Below are 24,017 nucleotides of genomic sequence, written 5' to 3'. Positions count from 1 at the left end.
ACATTCGTCAGTATGAAATGACCCAGCCTTATTAAAGGGCCAGTGAGAACTCCGTTTTGAAGGTTAGTTTGTGATGGCATCCGCTCTTTTATTTAATAATTTTATATTTTTATTTCATTAAAAACGGCAGTATGAATATTTTCTCTATTTTTCAAAAAAAAATTGATTTTATTAAAAAGTATAATTTAATTTAGCTAAAAAGTAATTTTTTTATTTTTATAATATTGGACTATTAAAAATTTTCAATATTTTGCAAGAAAATATGAGTTCAAATGACTAAGCATGATACAACATACAAGTAACATAACCTAAAAAATACATTTATACCACAAACATAGTGATGTAATAATTAATGAAATATTTCGGAACTAATTTAAACAGTAAAAAAACTCAAAGAAAAATTAGTTAAAGAAATTTAGTGGAAATAAATAAATGAGAAAAATATGAAGTTTTCAAATGAAGCAGCGACAACTGTCTCTGCATTGAGCCAGCTCATTTATAATCCATTAAACCGTTATATAATATTTCAGCTAATAATTATGGCTAAATGTAGGTGGCAGAGAAAAATATAGTAATGTGAATTAAGACTATGAAAATGTTGGTATAACGGGATTGTGTACATATATAAACGAATAGTAATTAACTTTTGGTATAATAATAATACTAATATAATTTTTCAAATGTTTTAGCATGGTAGTGTAGGCGATATTTCTGACCAAAATTAATAACATGAACAAATACATAATTAAAAAAATTATAAAAAGAACTAAAATTCGCATATAATTTGCCAAAAACCACAAAACATTCAATAGTATCACTTACTACACTAATAAATTGTATTTCAACACTCCAACACACCACTTGTCACAGAAAGACTTAAGCAACGAACCTGAGTAGGCGCTTGAGTAACAATTTGCCGCTTGATTGGCACTAAATTGTGCGTAAGTTCGGTTTGATTAATTGTGGTTAGCAAGCGTTCTACTAATCTCAAATAAAACATATACAAATATATATATATAACAATTTTACTTGAAAATTTGGCAAATATTAAGCGACGGCCTTGATAGTTTCGCTCAATTTGCCTGCGTTAATAAACGCAATTTGAAGCATTAATGCTTAAAATTAGTGCAATTAACGATTTTTTGAAACCTATAAATACTCTTAAAACTCACACAAGCACATACACATATTAAATATTTTAGAAATGAATTGCGTTCTGATTTAAAAAGCGTAATTTCTGCGCTTTACCCAGTCTCATAATGTTCCTTGCTTCCATTTAAGCAATTATTAAATGCTGTATTTTGTGTACAGAGCTCTTTTATGAACTTTAGTTCAATATCCTATGTACTACGCTGTTGAAAGCCATATAATTACGTGCTTTAGTGCACAATGTCAGTGGTTGGCACTGTTCGGGTTCGTCGCCTAAGTCTTTTGTTCAGTAATTCAGCAATTTAACGCTTACAGAGATTGTTCATCGTTTATGTTTGCATACAAAAAAAGGCAACTCATATAATTATTGTAATTATTTCTTATTAAATACACAATGAGTAAATAATTTAAAGTAAATTCTTTCAAAACAATTCTCATCCAAATAAGCGCTTTCATTTTTAAATGCGCTGCCACTGGTGATTAACACACGCATTCATCGTTTATTATCTGTAGGCATTTAACACCTTTACAAAAGATAATTAATTGATTAATTTCTGGTACTCGATTGTTAGTAGCTTCCTACAAAGGTGTCGGAAGTGGATACTAAATATGTTGGTAAAATGAAATGATAAAAGTTTGAAGAGCATAAGAAAGATTTAAGTGACGTACTTTTGTTCTTGCCGCTGCTAAGGAGTAAGAAAACGTTTAACACGAGAGTGTCATTTTGTTTATATCAAAATGAAATTAAATAAATTAACCGCTAAATTATTCAATTAACGGAGGCGCATATTTTTACTTAAAAATTTTCCGTCTGACCCCGACTCTTTGACCTATCACGCGTGATTTTGTAGGAAGAACGCAAAAATGTTTTGTTTACAAAATACATGTAGGTGTATTAGGGCGGTTCTTATAATATCTGATACATAAAAATACAAATTTTGCTTTTGTATCTAATAAATATATACTATTATAATATATACTAAATATATGTATTTTTTAATCAAAAAAGTACGATATTTACATGACAAGATACGTATTAGGAGGTCTTTAAGTAAATAAATTAGCAAATTTATGTACAGGCGTGTTGCAGAAACCGATTGAAATGGATGTAATTTAAAGTGTTATGTAAACCGCATAAACTTCAAAATATTTCTATTTCATAACGAAACAGCTGTTTGAAGCAAATTACTTTTGTTTTCAATAGATATAAATATTATATTTTCCAAAAATTTTAATTTTCTTCAAAGAACATGTATGTTGTTGTGAGAAATACTTTCAAAATAGTGACTGCACGTTACAAAGGATTAGAAGTCCGCTTTTCTTGTACAATTCGAATGCGTTTGAAGTTGCTGATTTTCTATTTAAGTACTTTGGCTGAACATTTTATATTTGTGTGGCTTCAAAGCTGAATTTGTATTGGGATTGGATTGATTTTGCATATCAAATTTTCATTACAGTATCGCATTGGCTATTGAGTGGATTTCTAACTTTCTTCCATAACGTTTCAATCCATATTTTGTCTCCTTATACAATTCTTTAACGAAATTAATTTTCCATAAAATTTAGTCGAATTTTCACCTGATCTAAACTTTTGTATATACATTAATATGAACAAATTTATAAAGCTTCTTGGACAACTAGAAACGTCGATTTCTAGCCAATCAAATTTTGAGACAGCTAATATCAATTCCATGGCCTCCTGGCTACCAAACCAGTACAAGAAAGAAAGTCATTAGAAACGATATACAATGAAATTTCCGACAGGGCTGTTAGACGAAATGCTTTATGGGCCTGCAGGATCGCCAAGATCATGTGCTTCGACCAGAAGCAGCCAGCGATGGGGCTATTCGGTCGCACCTGGAAGGAAAACCACTTAATATAGCACCTACCTACCTCCAAGAGGCCAGACATCATTTTATCCGCACCCTCCAGGACAACATTGGCGCTACCAGCAGGGACCACCTTCCAGGGATGACTGACCATCCTCATATTAGACCTCTGGGACGCCGGGCTGAAATCCTAGAGGTTCAGCCGGAGAAAAATAGTCATGCTTTTTATTCATGAGGTCTCAAAATGACTGCAAGACAATTTTGGGCTTAATGATAAGTTATAATGAAGTGACATCAACTGCAAGCCGGATGTTGCTCATTATCTAGAACTCGTCTTAAATATCTAGAAACTTCGCAGTTGGAGAGACTAAATGAAGTACCAAAATTAGACATCAAGTTGCTCTTAAAGTTCCCAAAAAGCGTTGACTTCCTATATGACGAATGCTTTGGAATTAAACTAAGCGGAGAGCCGGAGAGCCGGACAGCCGGAGAGTATAAGCTATAACCTAACCTAACGTAGTATCAATTTCAGCCACTGTGTCCGGTCTGTAAATGGTATGACAACTAAGATACTTCAGTCTTAGTCTAACAAAAGTTGGGCCGCGTGAAACTCAATAAGACAGTGAACAGTGAGAACTCCTATCATTGCGGTGATAGTTTCTTACTTTTATTTACTGTTAGACTCATTTAAAGCATTCATACGAAGATAAAAGTTAAAATTAAACTCAATTCCTGCCTGAATACTTGTAAATTTCAAGTAATAGTAAATTTTTTGCACATTTAAGGAACACCCTAAGTCATGTTCTGCATACTTAATTGTTTATCAGTTCAATATGACAATTTGTTATTGTTCTGCGACATTGTCTGTGATTCGCTTTTGTAAAAAATAAGTAATTTTCTCACTTCAAGTTGTTTTAAAATTTATTTTTTTAATTTTTTTTTTCATTTGAAAATATTGTATATAAACATCTTTTTCATACAAATTCGCATGTTTTCGTTTATATTGAAAAGCGATAATTCGCGTGTATGCATAATTAATATGTGAACATATTGACAGGGGTCAATTGTAAAAACTTGAACCGTCGCAAACACAGACACACTCGTTTTCTCAACTTGAAAAAAAAAATAATTTGAAAATTGTTTAGAACTGCAAACAAAACGAAATGTGCATGTGGCAAAAGGTTTTATTTAAATAAAGAATGTTTTTATAAAGTTTGCTAATTTACTTTATTCTCTCATTTTCATCATCCGAAAATCAGAAGAAACATTTCCACTAGTCTCCCTCTTTCTCAGGCACACACGCCCCCTTTATCCCTCACACTCCCTATCACTCTCGCTCTCTCTTTTTTCTACGCTCTCACCGTTATTTTTCTCCCTTTAATTCTTTTCATCTGCTTTTCTATTTCCCTATCTCCCTCTCTCTCGCTCTACAAGATAAGGTATAATTATACCCAATATCACTTTCAATAGAAGAGCTATATGAACTTCGCCGTCTGTTTTTCAAACTGTTCTAGAATATTTAACATCCTTAGACTCATTCTTAGCCGTTTGAGAGCTACATAAGAAAATCACTGGAGTAACTAATGTCAATCTCGATCATATCTTTTAAGAAGTGTTTATAAAAGTTAGCTAGTCATTGACATATTATCATTGATTTGACTCAAAATGAGCCAATTTTGAAGAAGTTTGCGAAATTTTGATTTAACAATCATGAAGAAGTCCTTGCCTAAACTGAGTTTCGATATCAATATCTATTCAATTCCAACCTAGCATAAATATTTAGTCTCACTATCTATTATATAATTTAATATATTACACATAATTTTTCCTTACCACAATAACACTGTAATGTCAAAAGTGCGAGGCCAACAGCTAAATTGAAAAATCTTGCAATATTCGCGACATGAATTTATTAATTGAGGATGCGCCAGCTTCGATTAATAACAGTGTTTCATTACTCATATTTTGCAGCTCGTATATAGGTTTATATACATATGCATATGTTTGTATATTATGAGTGTCCAATGAAACGCGTGCAATGTCCATTAAAAGTATGTTTTTATGGCATCTCACCGCTTGGTTGCATTATAAATTTTGATTTCAGTCAAAATGCAACTTCCGGCAATGCTGCGGCCGTCTAACACTTCATTAATCAAGATTTTTTTGTTATGCTTTTTTTCAGATTATTATATGTATGTCATATAATTTTGAAGGTAAAAAATACACTATATACATATGTATATTGAAAATATTGAAATGGGCGCAATATTTAAAAATAAAGTAAGTCGACTCCAGATATTGGTGAAAATTTTAGTTATTCGAAACATATTTTTTGTAATACTATTACTTTAACGAAAAACACTACCTAATAATTGAGGAAGGAAAGAGAGATACAAAGAAATTAATGGATTGCCGAGAATTTTTGGTAAAAATTAAAATAACTAGCTTAGCTAAAGTCGATTGGGTTAGTTTTTGAAAATTTTTACATATGTACATACATCTTATGTATGTATGTATATGTATATAAAAATGAATCGCAAAATGTGTTGCTAAACGCATAACTCAACAACGGTTGGACCAATTTTGGCAATTTTTTTTTTAAGTGTTCGTTGTGGTTCAAAGATGGTTTCTATGGCGGGAAAAATTCGAACAATTTCCGGAAAACCCCTAAAAACAACCCCTTTCTTTTCCCCATATAAACGAATGAATGTTTGTTTGTTAGTAACACTAATGCTCGAGAACGGCTGAACCAATCTTGATGAAATTTTCGGAGGTTGTTTGCTGTGGGTCGGGGAAGGTTTAGAAATAAAAAAAAGTATTCTCTTCGTTAGGAAAAGTCGGAAAAGTGGAAAATTCCAAAAAGTTACTTTTTCATAAATTTTTATTTATTTTTCTATTTTTTTTCTCTTTCTTTTTTTATTTTATTTTTCAATTTTTTGTTTTGTTTTTCAATTATTTGAATTGTTCAAATATGTCATTTGCTTTCTTTAGTATTCAAAAAAAATTATTGAAAATTATTCAGTGAAAACGTTATGTGTGTTTCACACAAAGTGATCAATTACAGATTGAAATTTGTTACGATGCCACGAAGAGGTGGCGCTAATATCGGTCGGCATTCTTTTTGGCATCAACATCAATTGGCAACCCAAGGCACATGACCGAGTACTCCCATGATGCGATGACATATGTACGTGCGGAATTATGGATCGCGGTTAATCAGCAAGCGATCGTCACGATGTCACAGCACAACATTTCAAACAACAGTTACGATGTTTGATGGACTTTATCTTGAAGCAACGTATTTTGGTGCTGTTGGATGCTAGATGTACTTTGTTGAGTGGCAAAAGAGAGGTTTTCCGCACGCACATATTCTTCTTTGGATGATGGTTACTCCAGATCAAATTGATGAAATCATTGCTACGGAAGTTCCTGATCCAGAGAAAGACCCAGTATTATACGAAGGGGTAGAAACCAACATGGACCTTGCGGACACTACAATCCCTTTTCAGTTTGTATATCTGACAATAAATGCACGAAACACTAGCCAAGTGCTTTTCTTTCGGAAACACAAACTGGAAATGATGGATATCCACTCTATCGGCGTCGCTCATCAGACGACAATGGCAGAACATTCAGCATTCAATTTAGAAGAGTGAATATCGAAGTTGACAACACATGGATTGTACTATATCCCCCACTATTGTTTAATTCACATTCAAAACTCATATCATTGTTGAGTATTGCAGTTTGGTGAAATCGATAAAATACGTTTGTAAGTACATCACCGAAGGAAGCAATATGGCGGTTATTGGTCTTGATGATACGGTCGATACGTGAACTGCAATAAAGCGCTTTGTAGGATGTTTACTTTTGCAATTCACGAACGTTTTCCGACTGTTGTGTGTCTCGCAGTTAATTTGGACAATGACCACAGAGTGTGTTTCAACCCAGAGAACAGTACAGCCAGTGGAAACACCGCCAGCAACAAAACTAACATTGACGAGGTTTTTCTCAACTTGCGTCTGTGATCCGTTTGCGAGAACATTGCTCTATTCGGAAATACCTTGATATTATACATAGTTAGGCAGAAAGCAAGGCCAACCAGTAGATGGACATCCAGGTGATGGACAATCCACCCGAAAAACGACGATTGCTTCTACCATCGGTTGCTATTGATTAATGTACGCGGTTCAACTTCATTTGAGTCATTGCGTAGTGTGAATGGTACGGTGTGTGCAACTTTTTGAGAATCAAGCCAGCAATTACAATTGCTTGAACATGATAGTCACTGGAATCAAACGATGGACGATGCTATACCTACTTCGAATGCAAATGAAGATCTTTTAGCGATAATATTTCGACATATCAGCCTTCAAATCCGCGTCAATTATGGGATACGAACAAAAATGACATTGCCGAAGACATTTTACATCGTATTCGCTAAGAATTGGAAATGGGTCAATTCCGGTTGATACTTCCTGTGGTTTGATATCAATTCCATCTGCCGTTTATCAACTCACGAAAGATGAACGATGTTGTTGACTTAAACTAAAAGATTCAAAGTCAAATTCTGGGAATTTGCGCTCATACAAATCGATCGATCGTCTTGACAATGAAGATGTCGCCGTGAATTATCCAGTGGAATTTCGAAATTCTTTGGACAGGCTTGCTATGCCACCGCATCATTTCCGTCTCAAAGAAGGATCAGTCGTTATTATGTTTCGCAATCTTTATAGGCCGAAGCTGTCCATTACACAGTTACCCGACTGATTTGTGACGCAGCTATCGAATACAAGGAGGCAGAATGCTAGATTCTACAAATTAATTCTAACGAACGTTCAAACGTATTCCGTTTCAAGTGAAAATTGAATTTGAGATGACAATCAACAGGACACAAGGATAGTCGCATAGTGTGTGGCATAAATTTGGAAACGCCATGTTTTTCACACGGCCAGATATACGTGGCGTGCTCACGAGTTGGAAAACCATCTTTTCTGTACACAGGAACAGAAACCAAAAATTGTTGTTTATCAAACTGTGTTACATTGAAAAAAATTAAATGATAAATTCAACCTTCTTTTCAATTCAAAACACATAATTTAACGCAGGACAACGGCTGCGGGGCCAGCTAGTATGTATATAAAAATTTGAAGAAGAGCACAGTGCGTTAAAGATATTTTATTTAGCCTAGAAAATATTTTCATGTTCATAAGAGTAGTAACAAATCAATTGAAAAGACCCCGGCGTACCATAGTGAAACATATTTTTATTTTTTTGAAAAATTCGTTTTTTGTTCTATTCAAAATAAACACCGATTATAGCGACCCTCCAACTTTTCGATATAATTTTTGCAGTATGATTTGTACTTTGCTTTAAAATCGGCCTCAGTTTCTTCTATCACCTCTTCATTTGACGAAACTTTCTTCACTGCGAGCAACTTTTTGAGATCTGAGAACAAAAAAATAGTCGCTAGTAGCCAGATATGGAGAATTTTCCAATTCATGGATTTTTGCTATCGTTTTTACTGACTTTGGACATGGTGCATTGTTTTGGTGAAACAGCACTGCCTTATTATTCAATTGCGACCGTTTTTCAACGATTTCATCCTTCAAACGGTTCCATAATGGCATGTATAATTGCTGTTGATTGTCCTTCCTTTTTCTAGGTATTCTATAAAAATAATTCCATGCACATCCCAGAACACAGATGCCATAAACTTTTCAACCGTCTGTTGCTTTCTTCCACGCTTTGGAGCGGGCTCATCGTGTGTAGTCCACTCGGATGACTGTCGATAAGACTTCGCAGCGAAATGATGAAGCCATGTTTCGTCCATTGGCACATATTGTTCTTAATTGTCGTAGACACCACTTACGCGATTATAGCCGAGTTAACAACAGCGCGTCAGTCGTTTCTTCTTTTCGCTACGTGGCGCCAATTGGATATCCCAAGCGTAGCCAGGTCTTTCTCCACCTGGTCCTTCCAACGAGGTGGAGGTCTTCCTCTTTCCCTGCTTCCCCCGGCAGGTATTGCGTCGAACACTTTCAGAGCTGATGATGATATCAATATCATCGGCATACGCCAGCAGCTGTACACTCTTGTAAAAGATTGTACCTGTTCGATTAAGTTCTGCAGCTCGAATTATTTTCTCCATCAGCAGGTTGAAGAAGTCGCACGATAGGGAGTCACCTTGTCTGAAACCTCGTTTGGTATCGAGCTGCTCGGAGAGGTCCTACCCGATCCTGACGGAGCTTTTGGTGTTGCTCAACGTCGGTTTACACCGCCGTATTAATTTTGCGAGAATACCAAATTCAGACATCGCGGCATGAAGGCAGCTCCTTTTCGCGCTGTCGAAAGCAGCTTTGAAATCGACGAAGAGGTGGTGTGTGTCGACTCTCCTTTCACGGGTCTTTTCAAAGATTTTGCGCATAGTGAATATCTGGTCGATTGTTGATTTGCCAGGTCTAAAGCCACACTGATAAGATTCAATCAGTTTGTTGACGGTGGCCTTTAATCTTTCACACAATACGCTCGATAGAACCTTATATGCGATGTTGAGTAGGCTTATCCCACGGTAGTTGGCGCAGATTGTGGGGTCTCCTTTTTTTATGGATTGGGCAGAGCACACTTAAATTCTAATCGTTGGGCATGCTTTCGTCCGACCATATTTTATAAAGAAGCAGATGCATGCTCCTTATCAGTTCTTCGCCGCCGTGTTTGAATAGCTCGGCCGACAATCCATTGGCCCCTGCCGCTTTGTTGTTCTTCAGGCGGGTAATTGCTATTCGAACTTCTTCATGGTCGGGCATTAGAACGTCTGCTTCATCGTCATCGATTGGGGAATCGGGTTCGCCTTCTCCTGGCGTTGTACGTTCACTGCTATTCAGCAGGCTGGAGAAGTGTTCCCTCCATAATTTAAATATGCTCTGGGCATCGGTGACTAGATCAGCTTTGGGAGTTCTACAAGAGTATGCTCCGGTCTTGAAACCTTCTGTAAGCCGCCGCATTTTTTCGTAGAATTTTCGAGCATTACCCCTGTCGGACAGCTTATCATACTCTTCGTACTCACGCACTTCGGTCTCTTTCTTCTTCTGTCTGCAAATGCGTCTCGCTTCCCTCTTCAACTCTCGGTATCTATTCCATCCCGCACTTGTTGTGGTCGATCGTAACGTTGCGAGGTAGGCAGTCTGCGCCACGGCACTCCTCGTCGTACCTGCTGTTCTTCTGCACTTTCCGAATACCAATGGTTTCGGTTGCAGCTGTACGTAAGGAGTTTGAAATGCCGTCCCTCAGTTCCCTTATACCGAGTTGTTGACGAGTGCTCTCAGAGAGCAGGAGTGCGAGCCGAGTAGAAAATCGTTCGTTCCTTATGTTTGTTGGCGTGCGTTTTTTGCTGCACAGAGGCGGGTGCGAATCTTGGCTGCAACAAGATAGTGGTCCGAATCGATGTTAGGACCTCGGAGCGATGTTAGGACCACTGGAGACGTGTCTTCCGTCTATCACAACATGATCGATCTGGTTGGTGGCTTTTCGATCCGGAGACAGCCAGTTATCTTGATGTATCTTCTTGTGCTGGAATCTAGTACCACAGATAACCATATTTCGGGCACCGGCGAAGTCAATCAGCCTCAACCCATTTGGGGATGTTTCGTCGTGGAGGCCGAATTTACAGACCGTAGTGCCAAAGATACCTTCTTTGCCCACCCTGGCGTTAAAGTCGCCAAGCACGATATTGACGTCGTGGCGGGGGCAACTCTCATAGGCGCGCTCCAAGCGCTCATAGAAGGCGTCTTTGGTCACATCGTTCTTTTCTTCCGTCGGGGCGTGGGCGCAAATCAGTGATATGTTGAAGAACCTCGCTTTGATGCGGATTGTGGCTCGACGTTCATTCACCGGACTGAGTGATAGTACCAGGCGACGGAGTCTCTCTCCCACCACAAATCCCACACCAAACTTGCGCTCCTTTATATGGCCACTGTAGTAAATGTCACAAGGTCCTATTCGTCTCTGTCCTTGTCCCGTCCATCGCATTTCTTGGACGGCGGTGATGTCAGCCTTTATTTTCACGAGGACATCTAACATCTGGGCAGCGGCACCTTCCCAATTAAGGGTCCGGGCATTTCAGGTGCATGCCATAATATCGTAGTCCTTATTTCATTTGCCATGGTCGTCAACAAAGGGGGGGGGGGGTTCTCTCATCCGAGACTGGTTGCTACTTTTCATTGAGGGTGTTTTTTTTTTGGCGGGTCCCAAACCCAGCGCACAACCCTGTGTAAGGGATGTTTCGCCTTCTGACTTTAGCTTGCCTTCAAACGGATGTTCTTAGGCTACCCAGAGGATACTTGGTCAAAGACCGGAAGTCGTGAGCTGCTTGAGTCATATGTAAAAGAATCGTTTCTGGTCATCAGAGAACTTTCCTCACTTGCGTGAACTTCTACAAATGACTCCATCCTCCCACTTGGACATTTCTACAAACTGCTTCGAATCATCAACTCGTCGATGTTTCAGTGAGCTCAATATTTGTGAATGATATGATGTTCACATTCAGTTGTTATCTTTAGAGTACTTGCTACAGTTTCTATTAATAGACTTCAAATATTATTTTGTTGACTTCTTTGATGTTGTCGTCGCTAAGAGCTTTTTCTAAGCATAGCATAGCATTCTTGGATGGTTAATTTTTCTGGGGCAATATCCGAACACTCGTCATCAAGCCAAGTTTTGCTTTAACTGTGTTATTTCCCCTTCAAAAAGCAATGGGTTATCAATTCGCAATAGAAAACGTTGCTTCGCTCAAATTAATATACATATGTATGTACATAATTTAGAAAGTATTGATCCGACAGCTGTAAAATTTATACACGCGCCTTTTGAAGGTTAGGGCTAAAAATCTATTGGATTTAATCAATTAATCCTAGTTCTGCTATGTTTCAGGCCGGGGACTTTGCGGCACGGATACACATTTTGGAGTTAAGAAAAGTTACTTCAGCGTTCAACAGGGGAATCCATGCTCACAAAAAGTGTTGATTTTATGCCAATAAAATACCAGGTGACTGCCAAAAATCCCCAATATAACCTTAAAATTTCAAAGGGAAAATGTGGGGATATTTTTTCACCTCTTTAGAACTATTTGGCAATGCTATTTGTCCCTACAAAACAATAACAATAACTACAAACTGAACAAAATATAAGAATTACCTCCTCTCTTATGGCGGTGGCTTCAGTTTTGTTCAATTGTTCAGTTATAAGATCGAATTTTTCATTTAAGACATTTCCAGTTCTCATAGTGTCACTCGCCAGTTTTTGTCGAAACACTAAATAATCAATATACTTATATATACATGTATGTACGTATGTACATCAATACTAAACTAGTAACTTAAGACTTTTACAGAATGCTACTAGATTAAAGGTCTTTCCGTGCATGATGGTTGGCTCCAATAGTAGTAGGAATGGACACGGTTTTCTACACATCCACATACATATGTACTAAATAAATTAGAAATGATTAGAATCAATAACTTTAAAAATCGTGTTATTTCACAATCTAAAGTCAAAGCCCTAAAGTCAAATCAAAAAAATTCAAATAAATTTTTCTATAGTTTTGAACCCCAAAACAGTCACTAATTTACTTTGACTGGTCTGTGATTCTGAAATTCTGAGAAAGATATCAATTTCATATTAAATTTTCATTTTCTACAATCCTATTCGTCATCTGGCCACGAACTTCCCATTCGACTGGCTAACACAATCCACTAGTAAGTTCAAAGTTATTCGAACCTTCGGAAACGAGCGCCTTAGTGTTGTTATTGTGTTTTTGTTTAGCAATTACAAGTAATTCCTGCTTCCATGAAAGCATTAATCTCCAATGCGAGCTAAATTGTAGAGCTGTTGACAAAATTTTCAATTAGTTCGCTTTATTTCAACTTATATGCATATGCTTATTATACGCATCTGTATGTGTATACGGATGAGTATGTGTACCAAATATATTGTATATTTGTACATACATATATCAGCTGCAGTTGTTGTAATGTTATGACGAAACAATTTCGTGAACTTGATTTAAGAATTCTTTATCGCGATAAGAGAATAATTAAATATACACAGAAGCATTTAAAAATTTCATTCATAAGCACGTATGTGTGTACATATGTATTATAAAAATGATCAAAAACCTAACATTTTTATAAAAACTTTTTTTTTTAAATATAAGAAAATTTAATTTTTTTTAATTTTAATAAAACAAGTCTAAAATATTCTGAGAATCATACAAGAAGTTTCTAAATAATCTGAAAGTAAAATAAAGCTGTTTTTTTAATAAAAGAATTATCGTTTAAAAAAAAATTAAGTTTTTAAATGGAAATTATTTTAAAATATAAAAACGGTATACAATTACTATGAAATTATCTCCCCCCTCTGTTTGCTTAGATCAAATATTATAAGAACTCCTACTGACAGTGAGAAAATGGATGAAATCGGGATGGCTTTATTAGATCCAGTATGAAAATTGCAAAATGTGCGTGGCAAGGCCCACTCTGAAATCTCATATTTTGGGACCCAACAGACCAATTTCGACTAAATTTAGTACGTAGCATTTTTCTCATATTCCTATGTATATCACAGTGTGAAAATGGCGAAATCGGACTACGGCCATGCCTACATCACATATTACACAATTTAAATTTCCTTTTGATTCTTTTAATTTCCAATACACAAATCAAGAATTAATTAATATGACCGAGTAAAATTTTTCTGTAAGAATTCCATTAAAGTATTCCACCTTATGACCAAGAATTGCCCAAATCCAACCAAAACTGTTTTAGATCCTAGGTACCGATTAAATGGACCCTAATTCAGTTGACCTTTGAGCGAAAATCTCGGCCAATGTGTGAGATACACTTATATATGTACTTGTACAATAAAAATTTACACAGAATTCTTTCTGACAATAAATTCCGTGTATGGCTCGGGTCAATACTTCCCTGAGCTTCCATATACTTAATATAAAGATTTTTGAACTTCCAGGTGACTTTATGCTGGATATATCAGCCAATATTTGAGTTATGTCAATGAAAATTACAGAACCTATAACCCATATTACCATTACCTGGATTTTCGACCAACCGGCTGACTTTGCTCCATATTAGTGATGATTGTATATGAAATACCTTATACCTTATGCCCAAAATCGGGTCGATTGGAGTCCCAAAAAAGTCACTTTTCTGCAAACTGAAGTCGCATCAGCTTATGTCTATGCAAAATTCTAGGTTTAGCACTTCTCTTTTCATATCGAATGGTGTTATCTACTTTCAGGATTTGTTGGACGCGTCGAGTAGTGACAGGAAGAGACAATTGACACCGAATTAGCGAGGGGCTTCGTATTCTTATTTTTTTTTCATTCTCATTGCAATTTCTTCATATGGTCATTCCAGTTTTTGATCATGACAGTATTTGGAACTGCTCCTCAATAATGAGTTTTTTAACGGGTGACATTTCTGTATAAAAATTGATTTAAGGCAGGCATTCAATTTATTTATGCAAATACTTACCTTATTTAATATAAATAAACAAGCAAACAGGCATTTGGTGAATCAATTTTCAACCGATCTGCATCTAACGCGTCAAACAATTAACTGTCCCTATACTTATTTCGCTTTAGCTAATTCGAAATGTATCAAAAATAGCACACCAACATTATTTAGATATAATTTTTGGACCAATTTTTTATTTTTATATTTCTCGAAGATTATAAAAATCTGGTTCTACCATCTGCTTTTAAAGATTTCTAAACTTATTAAAATAAATTATTAAAAAAAGGTTACAACCATTTTCTCAATGTCTGGTTAGCAACTTAACCAAGACTATTTCTTTCGATAATGTTAGCCGGAACTTTACTGACAGATGGCTGTTAACCTTAATGTCTGGACCTTAATTTTCACAGTGAAATAAACTTTATTACTTAATGAATTCGCAACTTCGAAAAATGCAAACAAAATATAATAATTAGTTTCCAGTTTTGAACATGTAAGCCTATTTCTATCTGGTTCCAAAGAGTTTATAAATAAAATTGCAAAAAAAAAATAGTTTTGAAACTGAAACTGAATAAAATAAATTATAAACAATTTTTCAAATAATTGAAATTTTACATTCGCACAGAGAGGGAAAATATTCTTAAGCATAAAAGCTGTTGGTCATTTTACCAAAGCATCCCATTGCTTCCGTAATCACATACCTCTAAAGAATTTTGATGGTTTTATGATTCATTCAAAGGTAAAAAATGGCAAATTTAACTGTAAACCCAATAGATATTTTCTATTTATACGAGACTAAGTATATAAGATACTTAATTATCGAAACTTTACAATGATTACTTTTTATCACACTGAGTTCTTAAAGCAAATTAAAACAGTTAGATTCCCTTTAAGAGCTGCTACTCGCTGTCATTGAACACGTATTTTCAAATTCAGAATTTTTTTAACATTCTGCAATTATTAGCTGTCTGACTTTATTTACATTTTTTTATTTTTATTTTCTTTACTTTGTAAATGTATTTTTTCAATATTTTTTTTTAACTTTTTTTCTTTATTTCCCAATATTTTTTAATTATGACTTTCTTGCTTCATTAATATTAATTAATTTTTTTTTGATAAATTTACAGCCGATTCTTAACATATCCCAATTCCATTATTGATTATTCGCCTGCCAAAGTGTTGCCATTGACTCAATTGTTTTGTTGTCGTCAAATTGATTAAATGTATAACAATGTGTACTAGCGGTTAATATGTTTATTGCACTTTTAATATTAGCAGTTTTTTTCCTTTTTATATCTTTAATGTTATTGTTTTTGCTTGAAAAAATTCCCTTCAGACAGGTGCCACTTCGAACATGAAGTGAGAGTGTGTCGAGTTTGCTGCTTAAGTCTTTTGTCGGTCGAAATAAGTAGAAGGCGTAGTTTCAATTCTCCAAGGCTCATGAGAGCATTTATTAAAGAGGGCTGGTTGCAGTATCCTTTTCCTCTTCCCAATTACTGTTGGACAGCAGGGCGTCACCTAAACGAGCATTGAGCAATAACTACCATTACTTATATGGTCGAAAGTGTTCAGACCAGTGGTGTCGTCTTCCGTCGAAGTCATCTTTGCATTTATAAATGGTAATTTCATTATCAAATAATTTAAATTTCCCTCAGTTCGTGAGTTCTTAATTTCAGTGTTATTTCCAGAAATACTGATGATTTCCGAATGTACAAATAATAAGAAATAGTTTCTTCGACGTCTAGACTGTCACTTAATGCTGCACGTGATCAAACTATAATAGCCGGCCCACTAAAGGTATATTTTTTTTAGTCCTCAACCTATATTCTTAGTTTAAGCAAACCTTTAGTGTAGGTCGATTAAGTTAACAGTCTCAAGAAGTTACAGCTATAAGAACAGAGCTCCGGCTGCTAACTGAGATCAAAAGGTCATAGAAATGGCTTCCGTAAAGTAGGCCGAAAACATAACCTAAGAAAACTAGGCCTCTGAAAAACTGACTTTACGTCAGTAAATTTGAAATTATCTTTTCCTGCAAGGATAGAAAGGTGAATTGTAGAGTATCTAAGTACTTTTGAGTATAAATGCTATACGCATAAGTAATGTGAAAGTCCAGAAAAATCAAAACCGCTTTTGCTCTGCTTTTGTATCTAAAAATTCCGCCATTTTTCGTCTTTGCATCGACTACACCATTGAGATAACTTTGGAAAGGACAGAAGAAGAATATATAGAACTGTATTTGATCATTACAGGTTTTTCTACATAGCTCTGGAGATATTGTTTGTAAGCTTCTATGGTCCATATTTTTAATCATATATAGCTTACATTCTCAAGAAGCGTTATTTGGAGTTAAAAACCGAAATATTGAAAACAAGAAGTTCGACTTGTCAAAAGAGATCGCTGGACTCTTTGAATAGAAAGCTGCTGAGATGGTAACTCCTAATCGTTTACGAATTCGGGTCTAATGGCTTACTCACACCTAGCTGTCGTGAAAATGAGATACCACCTTGTCAAAAATGCGAATAAGTGGACTATAAGAACAAATTACATCCGTTCCCACGGCAGTCGGATCTAAGTAACCGGAATGTAACCGTAACGAACCTGAATTTTTATCCGGCCAAAGACGGTCTTCTTGGCACTATTCCTTAAAATTAGTTCAGAAATGTTTTCTGTCAACACAACAACAACAAGTTACAACAAAATATTAGAAATTGTTTTCTTTCTTTGGCTTCCAAGTTCATCTCTAACTTTGCAAATTTCAATTGCTCACATTTAAATGATGAAATCATACGAATACTTTATTCGGAACAACGCTTAACCAACTAAATATAAAGCACATTCATATATTTTTATTTTGAAGAATCACCTCTTTGGAGATTTTTGTATTTAAAAGTATCGTTGAGCATAAAATATAACTTCACTTCGACACGTTTCTTGCTTTCGGTTGTGAGGCTGGCAAAAATCGCATAATCGCCCAATGGCAGTGGCAATCCCTGCAGCATGCCAGTAGGAAATTGTAGGTGTTCAATGGCCAGCTCATTCTATTTAAACACATTATGACATATTTTAACTATGATTATTATATAATTGTTATATTTTAAACATTTATATACATACCCTCAATGGACACCTTTGTAAGCTGGTCGAGTGATTGCCGAATGCATTGAAAATAATGTTGAGAAATGGGTGGTTACGCTTTTCCAAATATTCACACAAGTTCACGGTAACATCATACAGAAAGGGCTTATAACCGCTAGCTTTTTTCATGAGCTGCAAGCGTATCTAAAAATGGAGTTCAAAGAAGAAAATTAAATAAAATTACATATATACTAATAATTTCAGGTTTCGGCACAATTTTTATTACAAAAAATCATATGAATTCGAAATTTAATATTCGACATATTTTGTAGGCATAAATACTTATATCTCAACTTTTAATGAAGTTATCGCGTGAGTCCGAAATGCAACTAGTCTTGAAATCCTGTTCGTTTATGTATAAGTTTTATTAACTCTGTAGTATATAGTACATACATATATCTCAATTAGTTTAGATGTTAGAAAGAGTTAAAGTAAGAGTAAAATAGAAAAATTATAAAATAATATTTTAAATGAATAATTATATTAATTGCATAACTATTGACTCTCATTTATGCTTATTTATTATTTTTTTTTTAAGATTGCAATCTATTTTGGCGTGCAAAATAACATATTTATGTACATACATACATAAATAGCTATATATAAAAGAGATCCAATATGAACAATTTGTTCGGAGATTGTGCCGTTTCTTTGGAAAATGTTTAGATTAGGTTAGTCTGGTAGGCTATAGGCCACACGTAGACCAGTTTTGGCCCTCTGTGGCACGAGATGGAGTATCGTTACGAAGTCTCTGAAGAGTATTAATTTCTTTCCTGCACTTTACATGAATTTCAACTGACTCTGTGCGTCACTAACCATACCTCTTCTAGTGTATCATACTGTGGAGCCCCCAAGAGCTTCACACATACCCTAGACAATGCGGACCACGTGAACAAGAGATAATCCATTATTTTGCTGGTGTCTTGTTCTTGACATTTCCTGCAGTCTTCCCATTCTGCAGGCATGTGCCGCCATTAGACTGTGACCAGTTAGTATTTCACTTTTCAGACCTACAGTCTCTTCTATCGAGTGTCAGTAGTTACATTGTATATTTCCGGTCCACCGGTTTACACATGACTTTTGCAGGTTTCCACCAAGGTACATACATATATCGTTTCATCGCGTTTTAACCTTCCTTGCCATGCTATTGTCCAAAACGTCGTAAAAACAAAACAACATGGGTTTTCGACTGTTGATCACATTTTTGGATGACAGCCGTACACCACTCTTGGTAATCTCGTCCCAAATCTCATTACTTCCGATGCCTTTGTGATCTGGCACCCATTAGATATCAAGTCGCATGGTTCTGACGTCAGTTTCCATTGCTGGCCCGCTTTCTCAGACAGTTCTGGCCTTTATTCAAAAAGAGGCTAAAGCCCGGATTGCTACTTGGCTGTCCAAGTGGATGATCGAGGCTTTCTCAATAATAAAGACCTCTGCTAGAAACATATGTCAGAAGTCCGCCAGCTTTATGCCTAACTCTGGACAGTATGGCCCCGCACCAACTCGGTCCTCCATTTACGCACCGTCCTTATAACAGTTTAATGTAATGCGCGCAGCTGACATACCTTTAGGGCAAACGTTTTTCTAAGTTTGCCTGAACTTTTTTTCCAAATAGAAAAATGGCTTGCGAAACCATAATTTCCCTCCGACTCGAAGGTTCTATATGTAAATTCTCCTGCAGCCAATAGTTGCCCTGCCGATTTTCCGGCGCAGCTTTCAGCGAAAGAGGTCTACAGGTGGCAGGTTTAGCACTAGTTCAAGATCCGTCGTTGTAATGATTCTTAGAGATCTCGTTATGCGCGCCGCAACGAATCTCTGAACCCTTTCCATTGCCTTCTGATAGGTGGATTTCTGTAAGCCTGTTCTCCACACTACTGCACCGTTGAGCAATCTTGGTCTTGTCTGTATACATAGTCGGTTTTATTAACCAGAACGGACCCGGACCCAAAGGTTGTCAGTACTTCATGAATGTTTTCTTTGGCTACAACAAAAACAACGACAACAACAACAGAAGGAGAAAGGCTCCGAGCTGTGTCGAGCATCTGCCTTCACGCATAAAAAGCAATGCTGGCCGTTCTTATTCTTTCTTCCAAAAGCATGCTTCCAAAAAAAACGTAATCGTCAAATAAAAAGTTTTTCATACCACTTGATTCTGACCGTTCAGTTTGTATGGCACCTATAAGCTATAGTGGTCCGATATCGGTTCAGACATACATATGAGCAGCTTCTTGGAGAGAAAACAATGTCTGCCAAATTTCAGATTGACATCAGAAAAACTGAGGGACGAGTTCGCATATACATATGCAGACACACATACGGACATTTTTTCATCTTCACATAGTAAATGTACATAAACTTATATTTTATAAGGCCTCCGACGTTTGATGTTACAGGGTTTGTGGCAATATACACATTTTTATAAGAAGTTGCCAATTTCAATAACCTTTCGCACCATGTACATATGTACCTATTTAATTTTTTTTACCAAAACACTTAATTATATACATAAGTATGTACATACATACGTACATATGTATATATGTATATAGAATTTTTAGTTAGTTCAACTTACCGTCGCATTCCGCATCGTTTCGTTTGATTGTACGAACTTCAGTGCCACCGACAACTCGTTGACGTCACGCTTCACTGCACGCAGACGACACATTTCGAATGTGGCGAATTTTTCATCGAACGACGAACACTGCACATTCGTGAATTTCTCAATGCAAAGACACTGAAATCATTTCCATTTCGGCTTTTAGTAAAAAATAAACATTCTTAGCACACACAAAACGATACACATAGATAAAACCTTTCTTACATCGCCAAAGAGCTGCAAAAAGTACAACGTCGCTATAACAACAGCTATATTGTACAGGCGCTGCCCAGTGTTGTAAGCACGAGCAGACATCTTCACGGCTAGAACTTCCGGTATAAATTACGCCAAAATCGAGTTGCGTGGAGTGGACAGGAACAACAGTGTATGTATATATATGTGCCATAAATACACTACGCAATTATTATTGTATAATTACCGTTAAACGATATTGAATAATGGCACAAGATACGATCACTGGTTAAATATATGTATGTATATTTGACTGTGGATTTCCGCACGTCTGGTATACATTTAAATACTTAAACTACCGTTAATTGCTATACAATTTGGCAAAAAAAGGAAAAACGCTTGTCTTCTTCGTTTTGTTAACTTTAATCTGCTTTCTGATATCATGCAGCAATCTACTGCTTGTTAAAACGATACATCGTGGTAACAACTAAATGGCCTAACATTATAAACATACAAATTTAGTTGTGGGGGGTGTGTGAAGTATTACGAAACTAAACGCTTACAACTACAAACACGGCGAAGTACAAAAAGAGCAACGTAAATATGTATATATATATTTCGTTGTTTACACAACGTCTAATCACTGCCTTCGCCATCATCGGTAGCTTCGTCCTCGTCATCTTCCTCCTCATCACTAGCGCCACTTGCAGAACCTTCACTTTCCTCTTCGCTCTCATCCGCTTTCTTCTTCTTATCTTTAGCGGATTTACTTGCCTGAAGTGAAAAAAATCAAATAATTAAATGTACAAGTAAAGCAACTACACAGCTTACAGATTTGCTCTTCTTCTTCTCTGGCTCTGAATCAGCAGCGCCCGATGTATCCTTCTTATTCTCCCCACCTGATGAAGATTCATCATCGGAGATGTATTCTTTACTCTTGAAAACGCCAGCGCTGACTGGGGACTTCTTTGTTGGTGACTCCTTCTTGCGCTTCTTTGCTGCTGCTGTCGATTTACTGCCGCTCTCCTCGCTTGCAGCTGGCTTGTAGTCTTTCATTTCGTCTTGATAACGCTGTTTATCCTTAGCTGCCAAATCTTCCCATTTAGATTTATCCTTCAGTTCTTTCCACATTTCGCCACCCTTCTTTGCAACTTCGGTAATCTTGAGGCCAGGATTCTCTTTTCTAATTTGTTCGCGAGTCTCGTTGAGCCAAAGCATGAAAGCTGTAGTCGCACGTTTGGGTTTGTTCGCATCTTTCTTGGACTTGGTCGGCTTTTTCTAAACAAAAATAAAAATTAAAAAAAAAAATTGTTGAAAATGTCAAAAATTTAATATAAAAAGTAAGCTTTCAATAATTTAAAGAAAATTTGTATATTTTCTCATAAGATAAACTTACCAAGCGCTCTTTGCGTTCCTTCTTCTCTTTCTTCTCCTTCTTTGGTTTACTCTTCTTTTCCGCGCCCGAGTCAGTGCCAGCACCACCACCGCCCCCTCCACTCGCGTCGGAATCTTCGCTATCACTCTGCACATTGCTGTCATACTCCTCGGCCACATCGGATTCAGCCTCGTTTGGTTTGAAATCTTCATCGGTAGACTCCTCTTCCGAGCCTTCTTCATCGTCAGATTCTTTCTCGCGCGCTTCCGCCTTAACACGCGCCAAATAGGCATCCGGTTCATTCTCATTATCCGAATCACCAAAGTCGACATCATTGTAGCCACCCTTGTCTTTGCCAATATTGCTGACGCGCAATTTCTTTTGTTGTATGTAATCGAAGAGTTTTGCATATTCTTCCTTTTCGATGGAACTAAATATGTGCACAGTGCCATTTTTCAATGTAATCTCAAAATCAAAACTTCGCGTGGAACCGCCACTACGTGCAAAGTTCACCGAAGCGATTTCCTCGAAACGTATGTGCACTGGGGGCTTGTGTATGTAGATGAAGCCACGTTCTAGTGGGTAGAGATAGCCGGCAGCTGCTTTGAAGGAACAACCAATAGCCGCAGTCCCGGAGTGACTGTCGAATAACCGAAAATAAATTAATGCATAAATAAGAAAACATATAAATAACTGCACTTACCCAATGAAGTTGCCGGGTCCGGTAATTTTGCGTCCAATTAAAACTTTCATGACTTTACCCATTACTTCGTACAATGGACCAGAAAGTTCTTTTTCAATTTTTCCTTCATACTTCTCCTTTAGCTCCTCTTCAGTAAATGGTAGTTCTATAGATGTTTCCTCTTCAGGACCGAAGAGCAGTACAAGGAAATGATAACGCGTCTGACCTTGCTTAATTGGCGGATCTAGCGATAGTACGAGGAACATTTGCCTATTATCTTTGTGTGGCAATAAAAAGAGACGCAACACCGAGTCCATTGGTATTTTGTAATCAAAAGTTTTACCGTGCAATTGGAAGAAGGTTGAGAAAATTTTAATATCGTAGCGACCACGCGGTGTAAGACAATGTATTTCGCGGAAAATGGCAATAGCATCGCCTGATGCTGATATAACCGAAGCTTTGCTCATAACATTATTCTGGAAACTTTCCACGGGATCTTCTTCTGCCGATTCAACAGCAGGTATGTGAAAACGCATTTCCAACAAACCGACTGGTGCATCATCGCTCTGATGAAATTCCAATGTCACCTCGTTTTTGCCAGTCATGCACTGAGACACATGCTGTAATGGTATTTCAAATATGGTCTTACTATCCTTGTCAAAGCTAAGCGCTGAACCGAGAAAACGTGCTGTACCCCAATTCCAACCTTTAACACACATCTCCTTCTCAACCATATCTTGCTTGTAAGCTTTTTTCAAGAATTTGCCCAATTTTTCATTTTCCGAATCCCGAAATCCGGAAAAGCGGTGTAGCCCACCATTTTTGGTGAATATGCGTAAACCCCAATTGCCGACAAATTTTTGCGAATTAATCAATTCTATGTCGTCTGCAGCAATTTGCTCCACCTTGCCGGTTTTACTGTTTTTGAATATTATGTGTTGGTCAGTGAGCTTCAAGCGCCCGGGTGTCTGTAAAATGCATGCAGGTGTAAATTTTTATTATTCGTAAAATGTGTTGTGTATAAGAATAATGACCGGTATGTGAGGCTACTTACCATCACCCCGCGAACTTCTGATGTTATATCGCTGTATTCGAGTGTATCCGCCATCGTATGAAATGTATAAAGCTGCTACACTTATTATTTTAACAACCACTTGGAGAATATCTTTATAAAATAACGAAAATACAAACTAAACTGCGGGAATGTTGACTCAAAATGAAATAAACGCCGTTTCGCGAAAAATTGTGCGCCTTCTGACAGAGAAAAGAAGAAGCAAATTATTTAATTCACAATAGACAGAACAAATGTTTTTAAATGAAAAAGAATGAATGTGCGTAAATTTCAAATAATAAATTTCGGTCACTAAACAATTATTTTTATTAACAGCACTTAAGATTGTACGAAAAATTTATACATAAAACATTGTGCGTTTTGTATATATACAATCGATAAAAATAGATAGATTCTTGCGGCGGTATTTGTCATGACATGAAGAGTGAATTGCATGTAAAATTGTGGAACTTTGAA

At 36.5% G+C, this 24,017-nt stretch overlaps 2 protein-coding genes across 2 annotated transcripts; both read right to left on the bottom strand.

The window, feature by feature from the left end:
* Positions 1 to 17,352: 17,352 nt before the first annotated feature.
* Positions 17,353 to 20,555, bottom strand: LOC120770726. Its single transcript, XM_040098305.1, has 4 exons — positions 20,466 to 20,555; positions 20,217 to 20,378; positions 17,621 to 17,785; positions 17,353 to 17,544 (listed from the first exon to the last, which is right to left on the bottom strand). The coding sequence occupies exons 1-4, from the start codon at positions 20,553 to 20,555 to the stop codon at positions 17,353 to 17,355; spliced, it is 609 nt and encodes a 202-aa protein (XP_039954239.1).
* Positions 20,556 to 20,836: 281 nt separating this feature from the next.
* LOC120771639 (FACT complex subunit Ssrp1) lies at positions 20,837 to 23,740 on the bottom strand. The gene is made up of 5 exons (XM_040099739.1): positions 23,544 to 23,740; positions 22,511 to 23,457; positions 21,829 to 22,447; positions 21,264 to 21,710; positions 20,837 to 21,206 (listed from the first exon to the last, which is right to left on the bottom strand). Exons 1-5 carry the CDS (start codon positions 23,595 to 23,597, stop codon positions 21,069 to 21,071), a joined length of 2,205 nt encoding a protein of 734 aa, XP_039955673.1. The 5' UTR covers positions 23,598 to 23,740; the 3' UTR covers positions 20,837 to 21,068.
* Positions 23,741 to 24,017: the final 277 nt, after the last annotated feature.

The sequence above is a fragment of the Bactrocera tryoni genome, chromosome 3 (assembly GCF_016617805.1).
Source record: "Bactrocera tryoni isolate S06 chromosome 3, CSIRO_BtryS06_freeze2, whole genome shotgun sequence".
NCBI classification, from domain to species: Eukaryota; Metazoa; Arthropoda; class Insecta; order Diptera; family Tephritidae; genus Bactrocera; species Bactrocera tryoni.
The sequence above is the reverse complement of the archived record's forward strand: the minus strand, read 5'-3'. Positions and strand labels throughout refer to the sequence as shown.

Bases quoted from the DNA above. Each gene is read 5' to 3' on its own strand.
- LOC120770726 (XM_040098305.1), bottom strand. From the start codon at position 20,555: ATGTCTGCTCGTGCTTACAACACTGGGCAGCGCCTGTACAATATAGCT. The intron at 17,786-20,216 runs GTAAGTTGAACT...CTCCATTTTTAG, and splicing joins AAACGATGCGGAATGCGACG to ATACGCTTGCAGCTCATGAA. The intron at 17,545-17,620 runs GTATGTATATAA...GTGTTTAAATAG, and splicing joins TACAAAGGTGTCCATTGAGG to AATGAGCTGGCCATTGAACA.
- LOC120771639 (XM_040099739.1), bottom strand. From the start codon at position 23,597: ATGGCGGATACACTCGAATACAGCGATATAACATCAGAAGTTCGCGGG. The intron at 23,458-23,543 runs GTAAGTAGCCTC...TGCATTTTACAG, and splicing joins CAGAAGTTCGCGGGGTGATG to ACACCCGGGCGCTTGAAGCT. The intron at 22,448-22,510 runs GTAAGTGCAGTT...GTTATTCGACAG, and splicing joins GGACCCGGCAACTTCATTGG to TCACTCCGGGACTGCGGCTA.